General features: G+C 46.8%; 1 protein-coding gene across 1 annotated transcript in view; it reads left to right on the top strand.

Moving 5' to 3' along the window:
- Positions 1-15737, top strand: part of B3glct (beta 3-glucosyltransferase) — an 85456-nt gene extending 69719 nt beyond the window's left edge. Inside the window, exons 13-15 of the mRNA XM_075971647.1 lie at positions 2530-2649; positions 7489-7633; positions 12562-15737. Of these exons, the coding sequence (XP_075827762.1) occupies positions 2530-2649; positions 7489-7633; positions 12562-12729 (433 nt within the window). The 3' untranslated portion in view covers positions 12730-15737. The remainder of the gene's footprint in view (positions 1-2529; positions 2650-7488; positions 7634-12561) is intronic.
- Positions 15738-20531: the final 4794 nt, after the last annotated feature.

Raw genomic sequence — 20531 nt, 5'->3', positions numbered from 1 at the left:
ACCATAATAGGCCAGAACGGAGCATTCCCTGGCATCGAGAGGTTGGTGTTCTGCCGGTGAAGCTCGCCTGCACTGCCAAGCTGTGCTCATCCGGCACGGGCAGTACTTGCTAGAGAGCCCGGGCGTGCTGTTTGCCTTCACGTCTAGGGCTCAGCAATGCCTGAAATGGGAACAGATTGTTAAGTGCAATGCTTTCCCTGGGCCAAATCCCCATAGATGGAGCTGAAATCTCTCTGCTTCATCCACGTCCTTACTCTTTAGTGAACGCGAAGAGGTGATAATTATCAGACTTCATTTGTGGTCTCCGAGCCCTGTTGAAGATGTTCCATGGTATAAGAAAAGGAAGCCCAGAGAAATCTTAAATTACTTTAACCTTAAAATACTGAATGTCGTAGGTGGAATTGATAATTTCACAATATGTGGGAAGAAGAGAAAAACAATTCTCTCTCCCTTTTTAAATTTTTACTATTTAAAATTTTTTATGTCTATGAGCGCTTTGCCCCCATGTATGTATGTATGTGTATCACATGCATGCAGTGCCTGCCAATGTCAGAAGAGGGCGCTGAATCCTCTGGACCTGGGGTTAGTGGTTGGGAGTCCTCATTTGGTTGCTGCGAACCAAGCCTAGGTCTCTGCAAGAGCAGCCAGTGCTCAGCTGCTGAACCACCTCTCCAGCCCTCTGTCTGTTTAAGCTCAAGAAATACCCCTGTGCTGCCCTAGGAAATTTGGGGATTTTGGTCATTTACAAACTGAACCCTTAGGAAATCCCAAGCATGAATCCTCTGTCAGCAAATACAGTCAGCCTCCTCGTACAAATTAATTTCTCAGACGGCTTCTTCACGGCAGATTCCGAATGAGGTGCTTAGGATATGTAACCCTAGTGCCGGGAAACAGAATGTGGAAGGATAGTGCTTTATACTCACTCAGAAACTGCCCAGGTCAGCAAAGCCCTCGGCCCCCAGACATTCTAAACCTGCCTGTCAACCTGTAAGCCCCTGGAACACACACTCGTGTGGAGGGCTTGCTGCTGCTTTTATCAGTAAAGTCGTGTTCCCTGCTCTTGGTTTCACCATTTGCTTTATTTAATTGTTTGTTTATATTTTTTGGTGTCTAGAAAGGGTGATGGACCAATCACTCTTGTATGTATGACCTCCTCCTTGTCACCTCCATTCCCCCCAGCGAGGGACCCTGCATGTCTGGGACACTGGCTGCCCCTGTACTCTCGTCCCAGTGTTAGGATGCCCCCCAGAGCGCATGCCACCCACCCAGGAGCCCTCGAGCTCATGGATCAGGGCCTCGGAGGCAACTTGAAGCTTAGCCCTTTCACATTTTAACCCAAAGTTACAGGCTATTGGGAAAGTTGTTCTAAGGATCTCTGGTCAGTGTTATAAGGGACGGTTAAGACTTGATGGTGGGTGACCGGAAAATCTCTAAAGTAGAGGAGGCCTCTGGAAGGCGTTCCTAAATGTTATCATTGGTCTCCTTTTCTCTTCCTCGCCCTCTCCCCTCATCTATCTTTGTCTGTCTGTCCCTCCTTCCCTCCTTCCTTAGCTCCCTCCTTCCCTACTTCCTTTCTTCCCCTCCCTCCTTCCCTCCTTCCCTCCCTCCCTCTTTTCCTTTCTTTTCTTTTTTCTCTCTCCTTCCTTCCTTCCTTCCTTCCTTCCTTCCTTCCTTCCTTCCTTCCTTCCTTCCTTCCTTCCTTCCTTCCTTCCTTCCTTCCTAACCTAGAACTTGTTGTGTAGACCAGGCTGGCCTCAAACTCTCAAGAGATCTGCCTATTTCCTGCTCACAACTGTTGAGATTAAAAGCATGGCCCTCCCACCCAGCTCAAAATGGTCTAATGCTTTGTTCTATCGACCTGTATGCTGGCTTTTAAAATGACTTTTCTATCTTCTTTTCCCATGGTCTGGTTTATTCACCTTGTTGCAGCCGTGCTTGTGGTTGTGGGCATCCACACTGGCCTCCGTCAGCTGCCATCCTTGGCACTGTGCAAGGACAGGTGGGCCCCCAAAATATTTAAAGGATACACACGTATACCTTAGTTCATTTCCTGGGAAGCCTTGTTGAGGAAAGGCAGTACAATTCGAGGATTTGTGGGGGAACCCGTGTAACCTCTCTCTCTTCCCCACTTGCTAGCCTCTGCCTGATAGGAAACCCCAAGCCCGCTTGCCCGGAAGCTCTTTTTTGCCCATCAGGAGTTAAAACAACCTTGTCCATTTGAGAAGAGAAGAGATTTGAGTGACGCTCATACGGGAAGAGCCTGGGAGAGATTTACAGCCATCTGACCACCTGTGGGCAGTCATTCCTCTGCCACCCCACTGCCCCAAGGGGGAGGCTCCTGTCCCTGGCAGGGCTGAGTTCAAGTTGGATGGAGGGTACCTCTGATGTCTGGCCTTCTCTTCTAATGGGCAGTGTTCTTATTTGGGGGGGGACTTTTAAAATTCATTTATTCTACACTTGAATTTCACTTCAAAATGATTTATTCTGAAGCCACGTTAGAGTTAAATAAAACCTCTTTTTGCATTTCAGCATTCCCAGGCTCCGACATTTGCTTAGCTGCTATAACTCCAGTGATCCTGTGTTTCTGGGTGAGCGCTATGGCTACGGCCTGGGCACAGGCGGCTACAGCTACGTCACAGGAGGAGGCGGGTGAGTGAGCAGAGTGGTCTTGCCTCCCTGTATCTCTGCTAATCCCTGAAGGGTAGGGTCCAGGAACCCCTGCAGGCACTCAAGGCCTTTAGATAAAATGTGACATTGGTGTATGACTGTGCCCACACCTGTGCCAACTTTAAATCTGTTCCCGATCACTTCTAATACATACCACAACATAAATGCTGCAGAATTCCCTCTTTTGAGGAGAGGATCTGATTGGGTGGCTTCAGCGAGCCTAGAAGGCCTCCTTCCTCTGCCTCCAGGGGGATGAGAGACTTGCAAGCCTGTGCCACTCTGCCTAGCTGGAAATAGGTTTTATGGTGTGTTCTTTACGGGATGATGAAAGACTAAAACTCAATGAATGGTTTTTTCATCCATGGTGGGGAGAGCCCATGGATGCGGAGCCCATGGGTGCGGAGAGGACCATTGTAGATGTTAGATTTTCTTTCCACGCAGGCAGGAATGGTCTGCAGTGCTGAGCCTGTTCTGACACATGGGTCCTTCCAATGGTGGTTGCTCCTATAACAGAAATGTAAACATTATATTTGAGAAATGCGAGCAGAACGCACAGTGAAGAGCTGCTTCTCCTTTGAAGGAGGAATGTGTAATTCGGGTCAACGTACTTGGTAGGAATCTCCCTGGAATTAATGCTCGATTCTAGACAGCCAACTAGTTTTGACTGTCTTTTTAGATGGACAAAAAATGCTTAGAGACTTTAATTCCAGAAAAAGTCATTAAAATTTTAAATTATCTAGTGCCTAATAAATCATATTTGATGAAAGAAGAATATAAAGTCTTAGACTTAGGCAATTAAATAGTATTTGTGTAGGATTCATAGGTTTTAAATAATAGCTAAAAAAATCAATCGTTTTAAATGAAGCACCTGCCTGCACTCTATGGGGAAAGATTTTAATTTGATTTTTTTATGGGTAAATCAATCAAGCAGTTAATCTTTTCTGCTATTGCTGCAGTCTTTACTATTCAGTGTTAAGGGGGGGCTTTAGCTGGTTATCAGCCGCAGGCATTTATGTTTACTGTGTGCCAAGCAGAATTATATAAAGTGTCTGAATTATTATAAAGTGTTGGACCAGGGCCTTTTCTTCTATGCTCTAGTGCCTGGGTTTGGAATGCTTCTGTATTAGACCATTTTACCTGCCGCTGTAACAAAAGACTTGAGCCTGGGTAACTTTTAACAAGAAGAAAGTTCTCTAGTTCACAGAGTTAGAAGTCCAAAGTGTGGCCCTGACTTCTGCTCAGCCTTGGTGGCAGCCCTCTGGTGACATCACACAGGATGGCTTCACGACTGGAGCCCACGCATGAGAAACTGTGCTGAGACAGGAAGCAAGAGAGGTCGAAGGGACGACTTCTTCCTCCTGATAACCCGGGAGGCAGCGGAGAGGAAGCTTCCTGCTCCATACTGACTTGATTTCCCCATGGCCTATGACCAGAATGTAAAGCCCACCACTTACCAAGGTTCTTGAGGCCCCTCGTGGCTTGGCATGTGTCCTTTGGACCTTCTAGCCCGATCTGTCTGTGTTCTCATCCTAGTGGATCCATGTTGAACTTGTTTCCTTTCCTCTCTGAACACGGTCCCCTGAAGCACCGTTCCCCACCCCAGCTTTCTACGTCACCAGTTCTCCTCACAGACTTCGGTTGCTGTCATTTGCCACTCCCCTTCACCAGCAGTGCAGCCTGCCTAGTCCCCGTAGTCACGGCTGGGCGCCTTTCTGGTGCATTTGCGCTGTACGTTCTGCAATCCGTTACCATCTAATTGCCTCGTTACTCTCCCATTTCCCACTTAGGTTATGAATTATTCCTAGACAGCACCTGTGTCCTCCTTCTCATTACGGCCCCACTTCGTAGCTAAGGGACTCATTGCTTTTCAAGGTACAGAGAGCAAGTAAATAAAGAAACGCATAAGCGCTGGCATTTAATTTCCCCATCGTTGACGTGACTCATGCAAGGTTTGTTTTTGTTTTTTTAAAGTTCCTTCATTGAGATGCAGAAGTAATCTTTGTGAGACAATCCCTTCAGTCAGTCTTTGATAAAATATACAAACAATATTGTGTACTCTGTCCAGAGCCGCTTAGGATTTCCTAACGATTTGGCTGAAGAGTGAATGAGGTCAGGGGCTGGAGAGATGGGTGAAAGAGCACTGGCTGCTCTGCAGAGGACCCGGTTCAGCTCCCAGCACCCACATGATTGTTGATCTGTTACTTCAGTTCTGGGCATATGATGCCCTCTTCTGGCCTCACTGGGTACACATAGATCCATGCAGGCGAATACTCAAACATACACATAGAATAAAAATAAAAATAACTACTGAGGCATCTTCCCAGCACCCACAGTTTTTAGTATTTGAAAGTTGGCAGGTAGAACCCTCAAGTCTTCTTTCCTACCAAGCTGGGATTGGTCACTTTCCCTGTGGGCGGTCAACTTTATTCAGAAAGAACTTGTGAAGAGTACTACTAACTAAATTTTGCTAAAGCCTGTGTGTACGTGGTGTATGTACTGTGTAAAGTTGCTCAGTGTGTGTTGTCTAAAGTATAAAATTGTAGCTGATGGGAACTTAGATTTTACCTTCCCATGGAGTTGGTCTTCCAGAAGCCGACCGCAATGAAAGGCCTTATTTATTCCCATTCTACTGGAGCTGGCAAAAGAAAACGAGGAAGTATTTGGTGGATGCTTTTCCCTTCCACAAACCCCTCCTTCAGGGTTGGGGGGGGGAGGGCAGTTGTAGCTAGCTGACTCTGCTGGAGTCCGATGGGGACCAGAAAGCATGTGGACCTGGGTCAAATCTGTAAGAAAGATCTTTGCAGTTGGCAAACTTGCTGTTTCGTACAATTGTGTTTCCTTATAGATCAGCTATAAAGGGCTTCTGTTTCCATTGTTGTTGAGTCTCATGTGGCATTTTAGCAAGACCAGGAGCACTGTCCATCCCCGGCGTTTGATTGGTCATCCCTGGTGTTTGCACCGTCTTCCCTGGTGTTTGCACTGCTGTCCCCCGTGCTTGTACTGTTGTTCCTGGTGTTTGCACCGCCGTCCCCGGCGTTTGCACTGTCATCCCTGGCGTTTGCACCATCGTCCCTGGCGTTTGCACGGTCGTCCCTGGTGTTTGCACCGCCATCCCCGATGTTTGCACCGCCATCCCCGATGTTTGCATCGTCGTCCCTGGCATTTGCACCATCGTCCTTGGTGTTTGCACCTCCATCCCCTGTGTTTGCATCATCGTCCCCGGTGTTTGCACTGTTGTCCATGATGTTTTTACTGTCGTCCCCTGGTGTTTGCACCGCCATCCCCGGTATTTGCACCGCCATCCCCAGTGTTTGCGTCGTCGTTCCTGGCATTTGCACCATCATCCCTGGTGTTTGCACCACCATCCCCGGTGTTTGCACCGCCACCCCCAGTGTTTGCATTGTCGTCCCTGGTGTTTACATTGTCCATGATGTTTGCACTGTTGTCCCCTGGTGTTTGCACTGCCATCCACGGCCTTTGCACTGTCGTCCTGGGCGTTTGCACCGTCGCTCCCCAAGTTTCTCTCTGGTGTGTAACTGCATCCAGCAGACCCCAGTGTGGTGGGGAATTACCATTTTAAATCAGCATCTTCAGACTCCTCCTCCAGTGCTCTGTCCTGCTGGGTGGACTCGGGAAGATCTTTGCAAAGGAAGCTTTCTGGGTTGTTTTATACACTGAGCTTGTTTGATGCCTACTGTGTGCATGCTCTGGGTTGTGGGAAGATGTGTGTGGATTTTAGTTCATCTGTGTCCCCTCTGAGGTTGTGTGATCTAAGGAGGACTTTTATTGCTCTGGGACCAGAAAGGAAGCCAGAGATGTGTTTCCCAGCCTTTGAGAACTGCTGCAGCCAGGGGTGGGTGCTTTCATTCCGCCCACGGCTGCTGCGGGATCTCCATGCTCAGAAACTCATTTAAGGATCGCCTAGGGAATGGCTCCCTAGACACTAAGAATGTGGCTGCCCTTGCTGCACAGGCCAACACGTGGTGGGGGCAGCAGCTAACTGTCTTTCCTCAGTCTTAGGCCCCCTTCTGTCAGATGAACCAGGGGCCCAGCTGTCAAGGGAAGCCCAAGAGGGTTGTATGAAAGGAGTTGGCTGCCTGGGATGCTGAGGGAAGCATAGAAAGGCCAGAACGGGGATGGAGCTTCCCCCAGGAAGTAAGGCCTCGCATCCCAGGCCAGATAGTGTCACTGATCAAGACGGGTCACGGTCTGTCCACCCTTGTGTTACTTTTCTGTTGCTGAGACAAACACCATGGCCAAAAGCGACTTGGGGAGCAAAGGGTTGATTTCATCTTATGGCTTGTAGTCCATCACGAAGGGAGGTCAAGGCAAGAGCAGGGGCAGAGACCATGAAGGAGAGCTGACTTGTTCCCCATGGCTTTCTGGGACTGCTCAGAGCTGTCACTGCCCACGGGGCTGAACCCTCCCATAGCAATTATTAATCAAGAAAATGTCCACAGACTCGCCTGCAGGCCAGTCTGATAGAGACATTTTCTCAAGTGAGGTTCCTTTTCTAGATGATTCTAGTCTGTATCAAGGTGACAAAAAATGAAGACCGTAATGTTGGAAAAATAACATCATATAGTGTTTGCTTATAGGAGATATGCATACAATTGTCTGTTAGGTAGGTAAACATCTCCTAAGGTGATTTCACTTTCGTATAAGTGTAAAACCATCGTTTCCAGTGTGGTCAATGGAAGTGTGCCCATGTGAATAACCTGCACAGTTCTCAGGAGCGCAACCCCTAAGCAGAAGCCCTCCGTTCAGGTGAACTGCTCCACCGTTCCACTCCTCACTCCCTTTCCTGTCTGCTCTCCCCAGCATGGTCTTCAGCAGGGAAGCCATCCAGAGACTTCTGGCCAGCAGCTGCCGATGCTACAGCAATGACGCCCCCGACGACATGGTCCTGGGCATGTGCTTCAGCGGGTTGGGGGTCCCCGTGACACACAGTCCCCTCTTCCATCAGGTGAGGAAGCGCTTCTCTGCTGTCTCACTTCCAGTCTGTTTCTTTCTCCTCTCTGCTTTGGAAATGATCTTAAAGAGAATAGGGTAGGTTCCATGTGGGATGTTCTTTTCATATTTTATGCATGCATGTGTGTTTTGCCTGTGTGTATATATGTGTATCCTGAACCCACAGAGTCCAGCAGAGGGCATCCTAGTCCGTGAACCTGGAGCTAGCGATGGTTGGGAGCTGCCATGTGGGTGCTGGGAACTGAACTTGGGTCCTCTGAAAGAGCAGCTGGTGCTCTTAACCACTGAGCCATCTCTCCGGCCTTTCCTCCAGGGATGTCCTTACCAGATCTTGTACTTTTCATGTGCATTATAAAGAGAAGGAGACAACACTCAGAAAACCAAGTGATACTGGACCAGAGACCTTGCAAGCAGAACTAGGAAGCACACATCCCCTCCCCTCCTCTCCTATCTTTTCCCTCCCCTCCTGTCTTCTTTCCCTTCCCTTCTTTCCCCCCTCCCCTCCCTTCCCCACTGCTTCCCTCCCCTTCCCCTCTTCTCTCCCCTTACCTCTCCTGTACTCTTCTCTCCCCTCTTCTCTTCTCTTTGGGGAAGATAGACAGACATATTGTTTTGGGAGACAGGAAATGAAACCCCAAACTGCTGACCTTGATAGGAAACAAGAACCTGCGTCTTTATGGGCTTGAGGCCGTTGTTTAGATATGTTTATGGTATCCTCAGTTTTTACTTTGGCTTGTTGAGTTTTTCTGGGATGACTTTTAAACAGGTGACTAGAGTCCATTAAATTTCAAGGTGGTGTCTGGATGTATTTTCTAGATTATAGATAATCAATAAAACGATTACATTAGTCAATAAAAAGATAAGATGATGTTTATAGAGGTGATGGTTTTCATGTATTCTTGATATGAATTTCAGAGTTGGAAAAGGGAATTATTCCTATTAATTTTAGTAATATTTTAAGAACTAATGTTCTAAAAATAATAGCATATATGTCATTTTTAATTCACATCCATTTAATATACACATATCCTTTTTAAGAAATATGAAGCTTTTTGAAATTTGAATATGGATGCATGCATATTAAAGGGCCCACTATATATTCAAAACAGGGCTTCTATGCTTTTTAAATTATTTAAAATTATTGTTACTATTTTAATGTATATGGGTGTTTTGCCTACGGGTGCGTCTGTGCTCTACCTGTGTGCAGTACTCCCAGAGGCCAGAAGAGGGGACTGGATCTCCAGGAACTGGAGTTGCAGATGGTTGTGAACCACCATGTAGGTGCTGGGAACTGAACCCAGGCCCTCTGCAAGAGCAGCCAGTGCTCTTAACGGCTGAGCCGTCTCTTGGGCCCCTACCTCTGAGTCTTTCTTTCTTTTTTCTAAATCAGTAAGTAGCAAATGCTAGCACAGCAATATAGAAAATTGAGTATGGTAGAATTTCACTATAGAAAAACAGCTTTGAACAAAGCAAAGGAAGTGTAAACATTAGCAACAGAGATAAAACCGGTACCTGTGTCAGGGAAAGCACAGGGAAGTTAACAGGAAGCCTTTGTGAAAGGAAGCTCCTGGGAACCCTCTCTTCACCCTCACTCCTGACCCTGGGTGAAGGCACATGAAGCTCACAGGAACCCTCCTGACCCCGGGGGGTGGGGCGCACATGAAGCTCACGAGAACCCTCACCCCCCCCCCGAAGGCACACATGCACCCCAGCCTCCAGAGGGCTTTCCATTTTAAGCCTGTGTCTTATGCTATCTTTACGATAACTCAGAAAGTGAATTATTCTCTGTCCCTCCCTCTCAGAGGCTATGTTATGATGTTTTATGTCACAGTGTTTTACTCATGGAAAAATAATTAAAACTGTTTGTGTATAAGGAAAGCAATTTATCAAGATTAATTAGATTTTTCTATCTCAACCCCCTCCTCTTAGGATAAAATACATTAGTCAATAAAATGATGAAAGAGAAACGGAAAGATAACATAATCCTGAAGGGAAAGTCTTTTGAAGATAATTCAGAAATGATTGTGTTGTTCCTCATGGTGTTTTCCTTAATTCCTGTGGCAAACCTGAACCCCATGTGAATTCAGAGTGTGCTTGTCACCTGTGCCCCCAGCTGACCCTGCTGGATCTGCTGTCTTCAGCATCTTCTGGAGTGTGACTGGATTCGAGCAGGGCTTTACATGTGCTGTGTGGTGCTGGCGCCCAGTTCTCGACACTGTATCCGTGCCGAGAGGATGTGAGAGGTTTGCCATACCTCAGATCCCCGCTATGTGAAAGATGGAGGGGTCTTCGGGCGTTCTCGGGGCAGCATTGGCCGATTTCTGTCAGTTTTGGAAGGGAACTCTAAGGAATGTCTAGATCACCCCTTCCAAAATCCTACTTCACTAGTGGAAATGGATCTGCAATTACCAGTGAACTCTCTGCACAAAACACAAATATTAAACCGGACAAGGAATAAAAATAAAATAAAAATAGATAATGATGTCAGGACTCTGGACATCAAATGAAAACAATAGATTGAAAAGCATTGATTTAAAGAAAAACCCTGCTATATGAATTTTGAATATGAATAAGGGAATAGAAGTCCTTCCTGCCCAAAGTCACTCCCATTCTACCTGCTCCCTACCCTTTCAGCTTGGTTACAGAGAACATCATTTTTTACCTGATGTGCCTCATCACACAAAATAAAAAATAAAAGCTCTGCTTTCAGAAGAGATGACGTGGCGTGGGGAAGAAGAGATGAGAACATATAAATAAATCAGCCAAAATAGTCGGTTTAGATATGGAGCAAACAAAAATATAGGCCACATCTCCACTGCTGTCCCTATAGATCAGTGTTTCACTCAGCTCTCCTCAGAGAAGCTTCTCACTGTTCTTGTAGAGGACTCGGGTTCGGTTCCCAGCTGGCTCACAGTCATTTGTAGCTCGCATTGCAGGGCTCCAGTGCTGTCTCCTCACCTCTGCGGGCACTAGGCACTCATATGACACACATTCATACATGCAGACAGACACTCATAAAAGAATCTAAAAGGGTGTGTTACATATATTCACATGTATATTACATATACAAAACTGAGACAATTTTTATACCGTAAGCTAAATAATTTACTACATAAAACAAATCGCCATATAAATTTATAGGCAAATTAAGAACATTGACAGAAACCGAATGCTTTGGTTGGTGCCAACAAAACCATGCCTGGTTTCCATTTGCCTTTGATTCCTGGAGCTTTTGTCCCGAACCCTGTCATTAGAGGGCATGTCTAATTCTGCCTGTGTTTCATTTTCTGAGGTGCAGAGAATTTGAATGGCAATAGCACTAAACCCTTTTAGTCTTCCTTAGGTTTAGTCCTTGTTTTTGTTTGTCTTAGTACAGCTAGACCAGAATTACACTGCCTTTCCCTACAGTGAACTCATGTTTTCTTTCTTTGACAAAGCTGTCACCAGGCTATGTTGGGGCAATAGGTAGCCAGGACCTGAGAACACCTTGCCTCAGCTCTTATATAACCCATGCCTGGCAGTTTCTCTGAAGAAACCCAGTAAATAAGGTTTTTTTCCCTCTTCTTAAAAAATCAAATACCACACACCTCTGACTTAAATGAGTCATCAAGGAAACCTTTTGTGTTTATTACCATTCTGGAACAGTCTTCCAGAAGGGAAGTGTGGAACGCAGACGTAGAAGGTAGAACATTTGAGAAATTAAAGAAATTAAAGGCCATGGATAGGGAATTCAGGGGAAAATAGTGGAAAATGAGTTCCTTCTTACTTTAAGGCTCCTATAGTCACTATCACATGTTAAAGCAAAGTAGCTGCAATGTGGAACAGCATTTATCTTGGGCCATTTTAAATCCCAGCGTTCAGGAGGCAGAGGCAGGCGGATCTTTGAGTTCAAGGCCAGTCGGGCTGTGTAGAGAGATCCTGTCTCAAACAGCAAAACAAAATGTTATTCTGAAATAATAATGTAAAGATTTCAGTGTGCTTACTGTGTATGTGGCTGAAGGATGCCTTCACAGTGTGCATATGATTTCCAGATGCGCGAATCAGTTCTTCTTCCAATGTGTGGGCTCGAGAGATGGATCATCTTTTTAAACTGACAATAGATTTTTTTTCATACATTGCATTCTGAGTACAGTTCCTCCCAGATCCTCTCCACTTCCCTACCCACACTAATCCACACCCTTTCTTTCTCTCTTTAGAAAACCAACAGGGTTCTAAAAATACACAAACAAAAGATAAAGTAAAAACAGACAAACCAGAAAAGGACAAAATGAATAAATAGGAAAAAAAAAGACCCAAAGGAAAAGCACAAGAAACAGATGTGCAGATGCAGACACACACATTTGCACACACAGAAGTCTCCTAAAAACACAAGATCGAAAACATAAGGAAAAAAAAACCCAGACAAAGTATCGAGACAAAGACAAAACGAAAAAACCAACAGTAAAACCCCTCTAAAAATAGCGATGGCTCATTTTGTCTTGACCATCTACTGCTAAGCTTGGGCTCACCCTTAAGGGTGGTTTGTGTACCCAGTGAGGCTCCTTTGGAAAAAAAAATAAGTTTTCCTTTGCAAACAGTTGTCAGTTGGAGATAACTTCTGGGTTAGGGATGGGGGCCTATGTCCACTCCCTCCCCCCATCTGAGACCTACGCAGGTCCTGTGAGTGCGGCCACAGCCTCTGGGAGTTCCCTTGTGCCTTGGTCCTGCTGTGTTTAGACGGCCTTGTTGTTTCTTTGGTGTCTTCCATTCCCACTGGCTCTCTCCACTTTGTGTTCTACCGAGTTCCTTGAGCCCCGAGGGGAGGGATTTGAGGGAGATGTGATCTCTGAGTGTCGACCTCTGCCCTTGTTCCCATCACCGCAGGAGGAATGAGCCAGTCAGTCTTAATCCCTGGGAAGCCATAACACTGTGCTCTTTGTGCAGGCTCGGCCAGTGGATTACCCCAAGGACTACCTCTCCCATCAGATTCCTATATCGTTCCACAAACACTGGCACATTGACCCGGTGAAGGTGTATCTCACGTGGCTGGCACCCAGCGAGGAAGACGGCGCCACGCAGGAGACACAGAAGGATCCACGAGAAGAGTTATAGAACAGAACCTGGGAGGAGCCGAGAGAGAGTCACCCCGTGTGCCGAGCTGTGGTCCAGCTGCTTGGGTATGCCACACGAAACAGACACTTCTCAGCCTTCGTGGAGATAGGGTATTTTTTGATGGGTGGACTCGGGGGAACCTGGGGAATTCTTTGTTTTGAGTGATGTCATTATTGTAACACAGTGATTACTGTGCCTCTTTTTTTCTGGGCTGTGACTCAACAGCTTTGTGACTGTCACAGGAAATAAATGGTACCCGAAGTCCTTTTCTGTTCTCTTCGTCGTAACGGGGATTCTAATACAAGAATGTGACCAACTGTCATGCTATATAAACATTGAGTCTTTTGATATGGATAGTGCTAGTGGGATGAACCTTTAAGCCAGCAGTTCTCAACCTGTGGATTGCGACCCCTTTGGGGGTAAAATGACCCCTTTACAGGGGTCACCTAAGACTATCAGAAAAACACAGAGATTTACATTACAATTCAAAACAGTAGCAAAATTCCAGTTATGATGTAGCAACGAAAATAATTTTGTGGTTGGGGGGGGTCACCACAGTATGAGGAACCGTTTTAAAGGGTCTCAGCATTAGGAAGATTGAGAACCACTGCTTTAAAGGGTCCTGTTGATGATGGAAATTAGTTCCCGGGAACTCAGTAGGAATGAGGTACTAAGGCTGATTCATAAAACGTAAAAGTCATTGTGAAATCCTCTCGCTCGTACAATCATGGTTGCTGTGTGTTACCTCCTCTGCTGGTTACACCCCAGAAATAGAGACTCGAGAACAGCTACTGACGCTCTCCCGGAAGTCCTCTGCTGTAGCGAGTATCGAGTGTCGCCAGGAGTTCAGATGTCGGGCCCACAGGTCTCATCTGTGTCAGCAAACCCCGTGGTAGTCCGAGGATTCCGTGGGAGTCCGAGAATCCCGTGGGAGTCCCAGGACCCCGTGGGAGTCCGAAGATCCCGTGGGAGTCCCAGGATCCCGTGGAAGTCCGAGGATGTGAGCTGCACCGGGAGCTGGAGTCATGCGCGCTTTTCTCCGAGTCTTCCTTAATAACTTGCTTCTGGCTCAGGATCGACAGCATTCACTCTGGCCGCTGCAGCTTGGACCTCATGGAAGGGACAACACGGTGTTTGGCAATTTTCCTGGGTTCTTAAGGAATGAAATGGAATAGAATGTTTTGAAGCAGCCTTCATTTCCAAACCATAGCTTTTAAAATGTAGTAGTTTAACAATTCAGTATTGATGTATAAGAAACACTGCGTGTTAACATTTAAAGCGAGATGACTGTGTTATAAGAAGGTATTTGCACATTGATTTGATCTTGAGCTCCTAAGTTTTGTATATTGCAATGCTCTCCTTTCTGTTTTCAGTCCTCAGTTCATTAACCTTGCTTAGAAGGCTTCCAAACCCCACAGGTTTAAAGCCATACCACCAGAAGTTCCTGTGTGTTTATTTTTTTTTAATATTGTGTATTTCCCATGTAGCTTACCTTTGACTCGTGTCCAAGTTCCTGCAACAGTGTTTGTCCTTCTTCCCAGCATCATTAAGTATCGGGACTAGTGTATGGCAGCCCTGTACCTGCTCCTTCTGGTCTCTGGCGGAATGCACTGCGCTCTGTCTGTGAGAACCAACTTTGTGGTCCAGCCAGCAAGTGGACTGGGGTCAGTTGTGTGAACGTAAAGGACCGTCAGGGTTTCTGGGTATTGTGCTGAGGGTTCCAGCATCGTTGCTATCACGGCTGTGAGTGTGGCCATTGCTGCCATAGTACTTGACATTGCAATATTAGCAGTGGGGGACCTGACTGCTACTCCAGTGCAGTGCAGGGAAGTCCTCAGTCATCCCCACTCCTGTCTACCTCTGCTCATGCAATATCCCCAGCCAGAGAAGAGAGTTCCCTTTAACAGGACGGAAGCTGTGTGTCTGAACATGGAGACCTGAGTCAGCCTTTCCTCTCTGTTGTGACCTGTGCCTTCATCTGGCTCTGGAGATTCTTCCCTGGTATGTCTAGATAGGTGGTCAAATTTCTTTCCTCTTTGGAACCACAGAAGTCTAACCATGAATAAAACCTCTTCAGCTTACTTCTGATTTTGCATTTTTATCTATTAGTTGAGGTCAGAGGAGGAGCGGGGAGGAGTGTGCAGGACAGGCATTGAGAAATCGGGAGCACGTGCAGATCAGTAAGACAGTCAGTGCCAGCTAACCGCTTTAGGAAAAGGCAACAAAGTTAAAAACATGGCTATAAAGTTAGTGTGCTTGGATATATAGCAAATGACAAGACCTATTTGAGCACCAAGTGAGAATTGATGTCTAAAAAAAAAAAGCAACCTTAATCTCGAGCCTGGATTTTCCAGGGTACATACTATCCTCTTCGACATTCTTTTTCTCTTTAAGGATTTCTTTACCAGTGGATATTTTTATCCTGAGGATTTAGCACCGAGGATTTATGTGTGAATTACCTGGTAGGCCATTTTTCCTTTTAAGCCATTTCTCATGACCTAGCACATTGCCCGGCGGTGTAGGATTTTTTACATCTTACAGCTAAATCGGAAGTCGAGACTCAAAAATAACCTTTGTCGAATACTTGGAAACATAATCACGTGCCAGCCTGAGTAATGGTGCCATGCAGGGCGTGGAAATGCCAGTGTTCTCTGTGCGTCCCAATTTATTGAAGCCATTCAGCGCTTCTGCCTCCCTTGTTGTTATGGATGTGTGTGGAGAACTCAGATTCACAGTGCGGTAGACATTTGTAAGAATGCCTGTGGTGCTCGCATTCATAAAGATGTCATTTCTGCGGAAGAAAATCAATCATTACCCCATGAAGTACGCTGTAACAGACTTACAAGAGTGCCCTTTCCCCCACTCACTGCCTTGTTCCTGCCATCTCTGAATGACTGGCATGAAAAGGTGCTATGATTTACGTCCCCGAGCCCTCTAAACAAATCACCTGTTAAATGTGTTTTTCCTCCATTCTATAGAATAAAATAAAAAAGGCTTTGTTTGTCGTATGGTTTGGTCTGTGTTCTCTCTTTAAAGGCTTGGATATTCCAAGCGGGGGGAGGATGATGCTCAGGAATAAGGTTCGTTGACAAAAAGCTGGCTTCTGAGACAGTATCGCTGTAAACACCCTCACAGCCCAGGACTGGGGGGAGAGCTGAGCAGGCTGGGTGAGGCTTGGGGGTTCTGTGGGAGGGGGCAGTCGGAGGGTCTGTCTGAGAAGGTGACATTGGGGCAGAGATCTGAAAGACCAAGGCAGCTGAAATTTCACTTGTGGCTACAGTGTTATGAGCCAGGGGGACTAGGTACAGTGCAGGCCTCTGACATGGAAGCAAGTGGGGGCTGTTCCTCAGCCACCATTGCCGTGCCATGAAGGGCAGGTGATGGCCAGCCCTCAGTTGGATGTGGAAGTCTGGGGCTCAGTGAAGCCATTGAAAACCACAAGCCTTTTAAAAGTTCCTTTCTTTTTAAGTTATGTGTAGTGTGTGTCTGTGCACGTGGGTATGTGTGTGAGAGTGTAGCGCTCTCTCATGAAGGCCAAAGGCGTTAGATGCCCTGGAGCTAGAATTACGGACAGTTGTGAGCCTCCTGACATCAGTGCTGGGAACTGAACTCGGGTCATCTGGAAGAGCAGCTAGTGCTCTTAACCCCGAAGCCAGGTCTCCAGCTAGACCAGGAGCCTTTGAGAGGCTTTGCCATCTCAGGCGTGGATAGGATAGGCTGCAGAGAAAGCAGAGTGAAGGAAGGAGACACATTGTGTTTCTGTGATGTGGGTGCTGGATGCCAGGGGTGTGTGGTAAGGGAAGCCTTGGGAGGTATTTCAAGATGCAAATGTTCCTTTGCATTCAGGCTGCCAAGAGGTCCATTAAGAGGGGACAGAAGTGACTCTGAGTCAGTGGCTTGGAAGTCACTAGTGACTGGACACGCCTACTCCCAGACAGTGAGACAGGATGAGGAACAAACACAAGTTGAAGTTGGAAACAATTGTAAACCTCTCTGTCTCTCTCTCTCTCTGTCTCTCTCTCTCTGTCTCTCTCTCTCTGTCTCTCTCTCTCTCTCTCTCTCTCTCTCTCTCTCTCTCTCTCTCTCTCTCTCACACACACACACACACACACACACACACACACACACAGAATTCTGGGTTTGTTTAAAGTCAAGAGGACGAAGATGACTCAGGACATGAGGTTTTTGGAGTTTGGTTTTCTTGATGGAAAGTCCATGACAGTATTCCAGTAGAGGGTAAGGTTGACTTCCCCGGCCGTGTTAGTGAATGGAGCTGGAATTCGGGGCTCTGGGTTTGTGGGGATCTGGCTGCCAGGAGAATCTACTGAGCAGTGGAGAATGGCAGCAGATAGAGAAAGACTCACTGCAGTGACTGTGGGTCGTTACAGCTGTTCACGTCTGTCACATTTGAGACACGCCTCTGCTGTGTTTATTTTTGTAACGTGTGGTTTTGTGTAAAGCAGCCTTCTGAGTACTCCAAGGGAAACTGCCCCATATCACCGTCCCTTTACACATCACAGGCGTGCAGTCAGCAGCAAGTGGTGGAGCTAGGTTTGAATTAATTTTTATCTTATGTGGAGATGAGTATTTTGCCTACTTGGATATCTGTGTACCACATGTGTGCCTGGTTCCCCTGGAGGCCCAAAGAGGCCATCAGATCCCCTGGAACTGGAGTCACAGCTGATTGTGAGCTGCCATGTGGGTGCTGGCAACTGAACCCAGGTTCTCTGTGAGAGCAACCAGTGCTCTAACCACTGAGCAACCTCTCCAGACCCAGAGCTAGATTTTTTAACTTAGTCAGGCATTTCGGCTGCAGAGTGTTTGTGTTTAAATCCTGCAGTCTATCAAGAACGAGTAGACTTTCCAGACTGAATGTCTGCCTACTTCTAAATGCCAGCTCATGGGAAGATGAGGAAGAGATCACAAATTAACCCCACAGACTAGAGATGATTAAGCAAAGTATGAGTATTTATTGAATGAGTTGTAGGACTACTGTGTGCTGTCAGATTAAGACAATAAGATGCAAGCTCCTTGAGAATAGGAAACATTCGTTCTGCCACTGTGGTAAAGGCACACTGGAGGTGGGGAATGTGCTTGTCCCCCTTGACGCCACAGTTTCACTCTGTGTGTGCCTTCGTGAACTCAGTGTGCACACCAGGACCCAGGAACCTGAGTATTCAGAGTGGCGTTGGCTGTTTCTCAGGCTGGAAGCTGCATCTAGCCTATGTGTCTGTTGCTTTTAAAGAACAGGTAAATAAATTTGTGGCATATCTTTGTGACACCTGCACATCTTCACAGAGCAGGGACTCACATGAGTGACCTACGGGTACAGGAGACATCACCATGTAGGCCACATTAAACCATCAAAGAATAAGATTTACATAGGATTTCAGTGATGTAATTTGAAGTCACAAAAATGGAAAAAGTGAGCATCGTGGCACATGCATATCTTTAAGTATATATGCATATACATATATACATACATACATACATAACATTTGTACAAACAAAAACAAGAGAAAACATAAACATAGAGTTCAAGATGCTGGTTGCTCACGGGAAAGAAAGGGAGAAAAGCTAAGCACCGAGAGACACAAAGCGGGCTCGGAGGTAATGCCACTTCTGGTTGTTAAACACGTTGGTGTGTGCATCAGTTACTTTTCTGTTGCTGTAATGAAACCCCACATCCAAAAGTGGTTTCTAAAAGACGTTTATTTGGGCTTAAGGCTCCAAAGCGAGAGCTCACAATGGTGCGAGCAGCTTGGCAGCAGGCGGCCAGGGCAAAAAAGTTAAGAGATCACATGCTCAACAGCAGAGGTGAAGACTTTCTCCAGCAAGGCACCAGTCACCAAACTGTGCCACCAGTCTGGGACCTGGCCAAGGCAGTGGGTGGGTGGGCACAGGGACAGGATGGGGGGATGGGGACAGAGGGGGCAGGGAGACGACATTTCTCATTTGGGCTACCACAATATGTACACAAATGCTTGCCTCATAAATATTTTCTTTTTTTGAAATAACTTTTTATTTATTTTTATTGCTTATTTGAGAATCTCACATCATGCACCCCAGTCAAGTTCACCTCCCAGTCTTACCATGTCAGCCCCGGCTTCTCAGTGAACACCACTCCAACACCACCCTATCTCCCCCCCCCCCACACACACACACAAAAAAAGTCAATTTTGTATTGTCCGTATATTCACTTGAGCATGGTCAAATTCCTGGTGGCACTCCCCCCAAGGGAGAATGAATCTTTCCATCTGCATGCATGCCAGAAGCCCCAGCTGAGGAGAGCTGACTGGTGGGCTGAGTTGGGCGGGGCTAGTTCTCCCATGTCCTGGGACATTAACATGGCCTCAGGCAGCAGCCTGGACCACAGCAGGCATCCAAATGGGTTTCAGTGGTAACAGGGGCTGCAGATTTTACAAGGCCCTTACTGTAACTGTATCAAGATCACTGACCCACACATAACTCTCCACGGCTGTACAACCGTGAGCCTCAACATGGTCTCAGATACACATGCCACTCACGTCAGCATGGCTTCCTAAGACAGTAAAACCTGAGGACATCGCCAAGGCACTGGGCAACAGCACAGGACATACGTCCACATGGATCTCAAACCTCATCACGGTCTCGGGCAGCAGCCTGGACCACCAACACCAATATGGCCACAGTGGTCCTTCAAGGAGGTCCAAACCAGAAAGTGAATCTTTCCTCATCTCGGGACTCCATCGTTGCCCAGAGCCAGGAGGAATCCCGTGGCTGGGTGGCATGTTCCGAGACCTAGGTTTCATCTGCATGAGCTCCAGGCCAGTACACGCCACCCCACCGATCTTCCTGGGCAATGGCAACTTGTCGACCTCCGCCCTCTCTCACCCGGCACTGCCATCACGGCTCCAGTTCTGCCGCTCTCCCTAGTGCATATACTGCTCCGTTTTTCTGTCTTTCCCACCTCCTCATCACATACTTGTTTGTCCTAGTGGGCGGTTGTCGTAATGGGACCCACGAATCCACCTAGGGGGCACTTGGGTGCCTTCCACCCACCCCACCTTATAAATAGTTTTAATACTGAGTAAACAAAGTCCAGCCAGGGAAGCAGGTAGGCAAGCTACAGATCTTTACTCTGCCTCCTCTCCTCCAAATCCAACCGCCCAGTGTGGTGGTTTGAAAGAAAATAGCCCCCAAAGGGAGGCGTACCATTAGAAGGTTTGGCTTTTGTTGGAGTGGGTGTAGCCTTACTGGAGGACGGGTGCCACTGTTAGGGAGGGCTTTGAGGTCTCCTATGCGCAGGATCCCACATAGTGTCTCAGTTGGCTTCTTGTTGCCTGCGAGATGTAGGACTCTCAGCTCCTTCTCCAGCATCATGTCTTCCTGCACACCACCATGTCCCACCGTGATAATAATAGACTAAACCTCTGAACTGTAAGTCACCCCCAATTAAGTGGTTTCCTTTATAAGACTTGCTGCGTCTCTTCACAGCAGTAGAAACCCTGACCAAGACACCAGTCCCATCCTCATCTCTATGGTAAACTACCTGTTGTGGCTGGTCCTCACTCTCTGCCACCATTAGACTGGACCAGAAGAGAAAGTTCCCTTAGCATATAATGATCAAAACACCAAACTGAATAAAGAAATAATATTAAAAGCCACAGGGAAACAAGACCAAGTGACATATAAAGGCAGACTTATTGGAATTGCACCTGACTTCTCAAAGGAGAGTCTAAATGCCAAAAGGGCCTGGGCAGATATGTGGCAGACTCTAAGAGATCACAGATGCCAGACAAGGCTACTATACCCAGCAAAAC

The sequence above is a fragment of the Microtus pennsylvanicus genome, chromosome 1 (assembly GCF_037038515.1).
Source record: "Microtus pennsylvanicus isolate mMicPen1 chromosome 1, mMicPen1.hap1, whole genome shotgun sequence".
Taxonomy (NCBI): Eukaryota; Metazoa; Chordata; class Mammalia; order Rodentia; family Cricetidae; genus Microtus; species Microtus pennsylvanicus.
The sequence above is the reverse complement of the archived record's forward strand: the minus strand, read 5'-3'. Positions and strand labels throughout refer to the sequence as shown.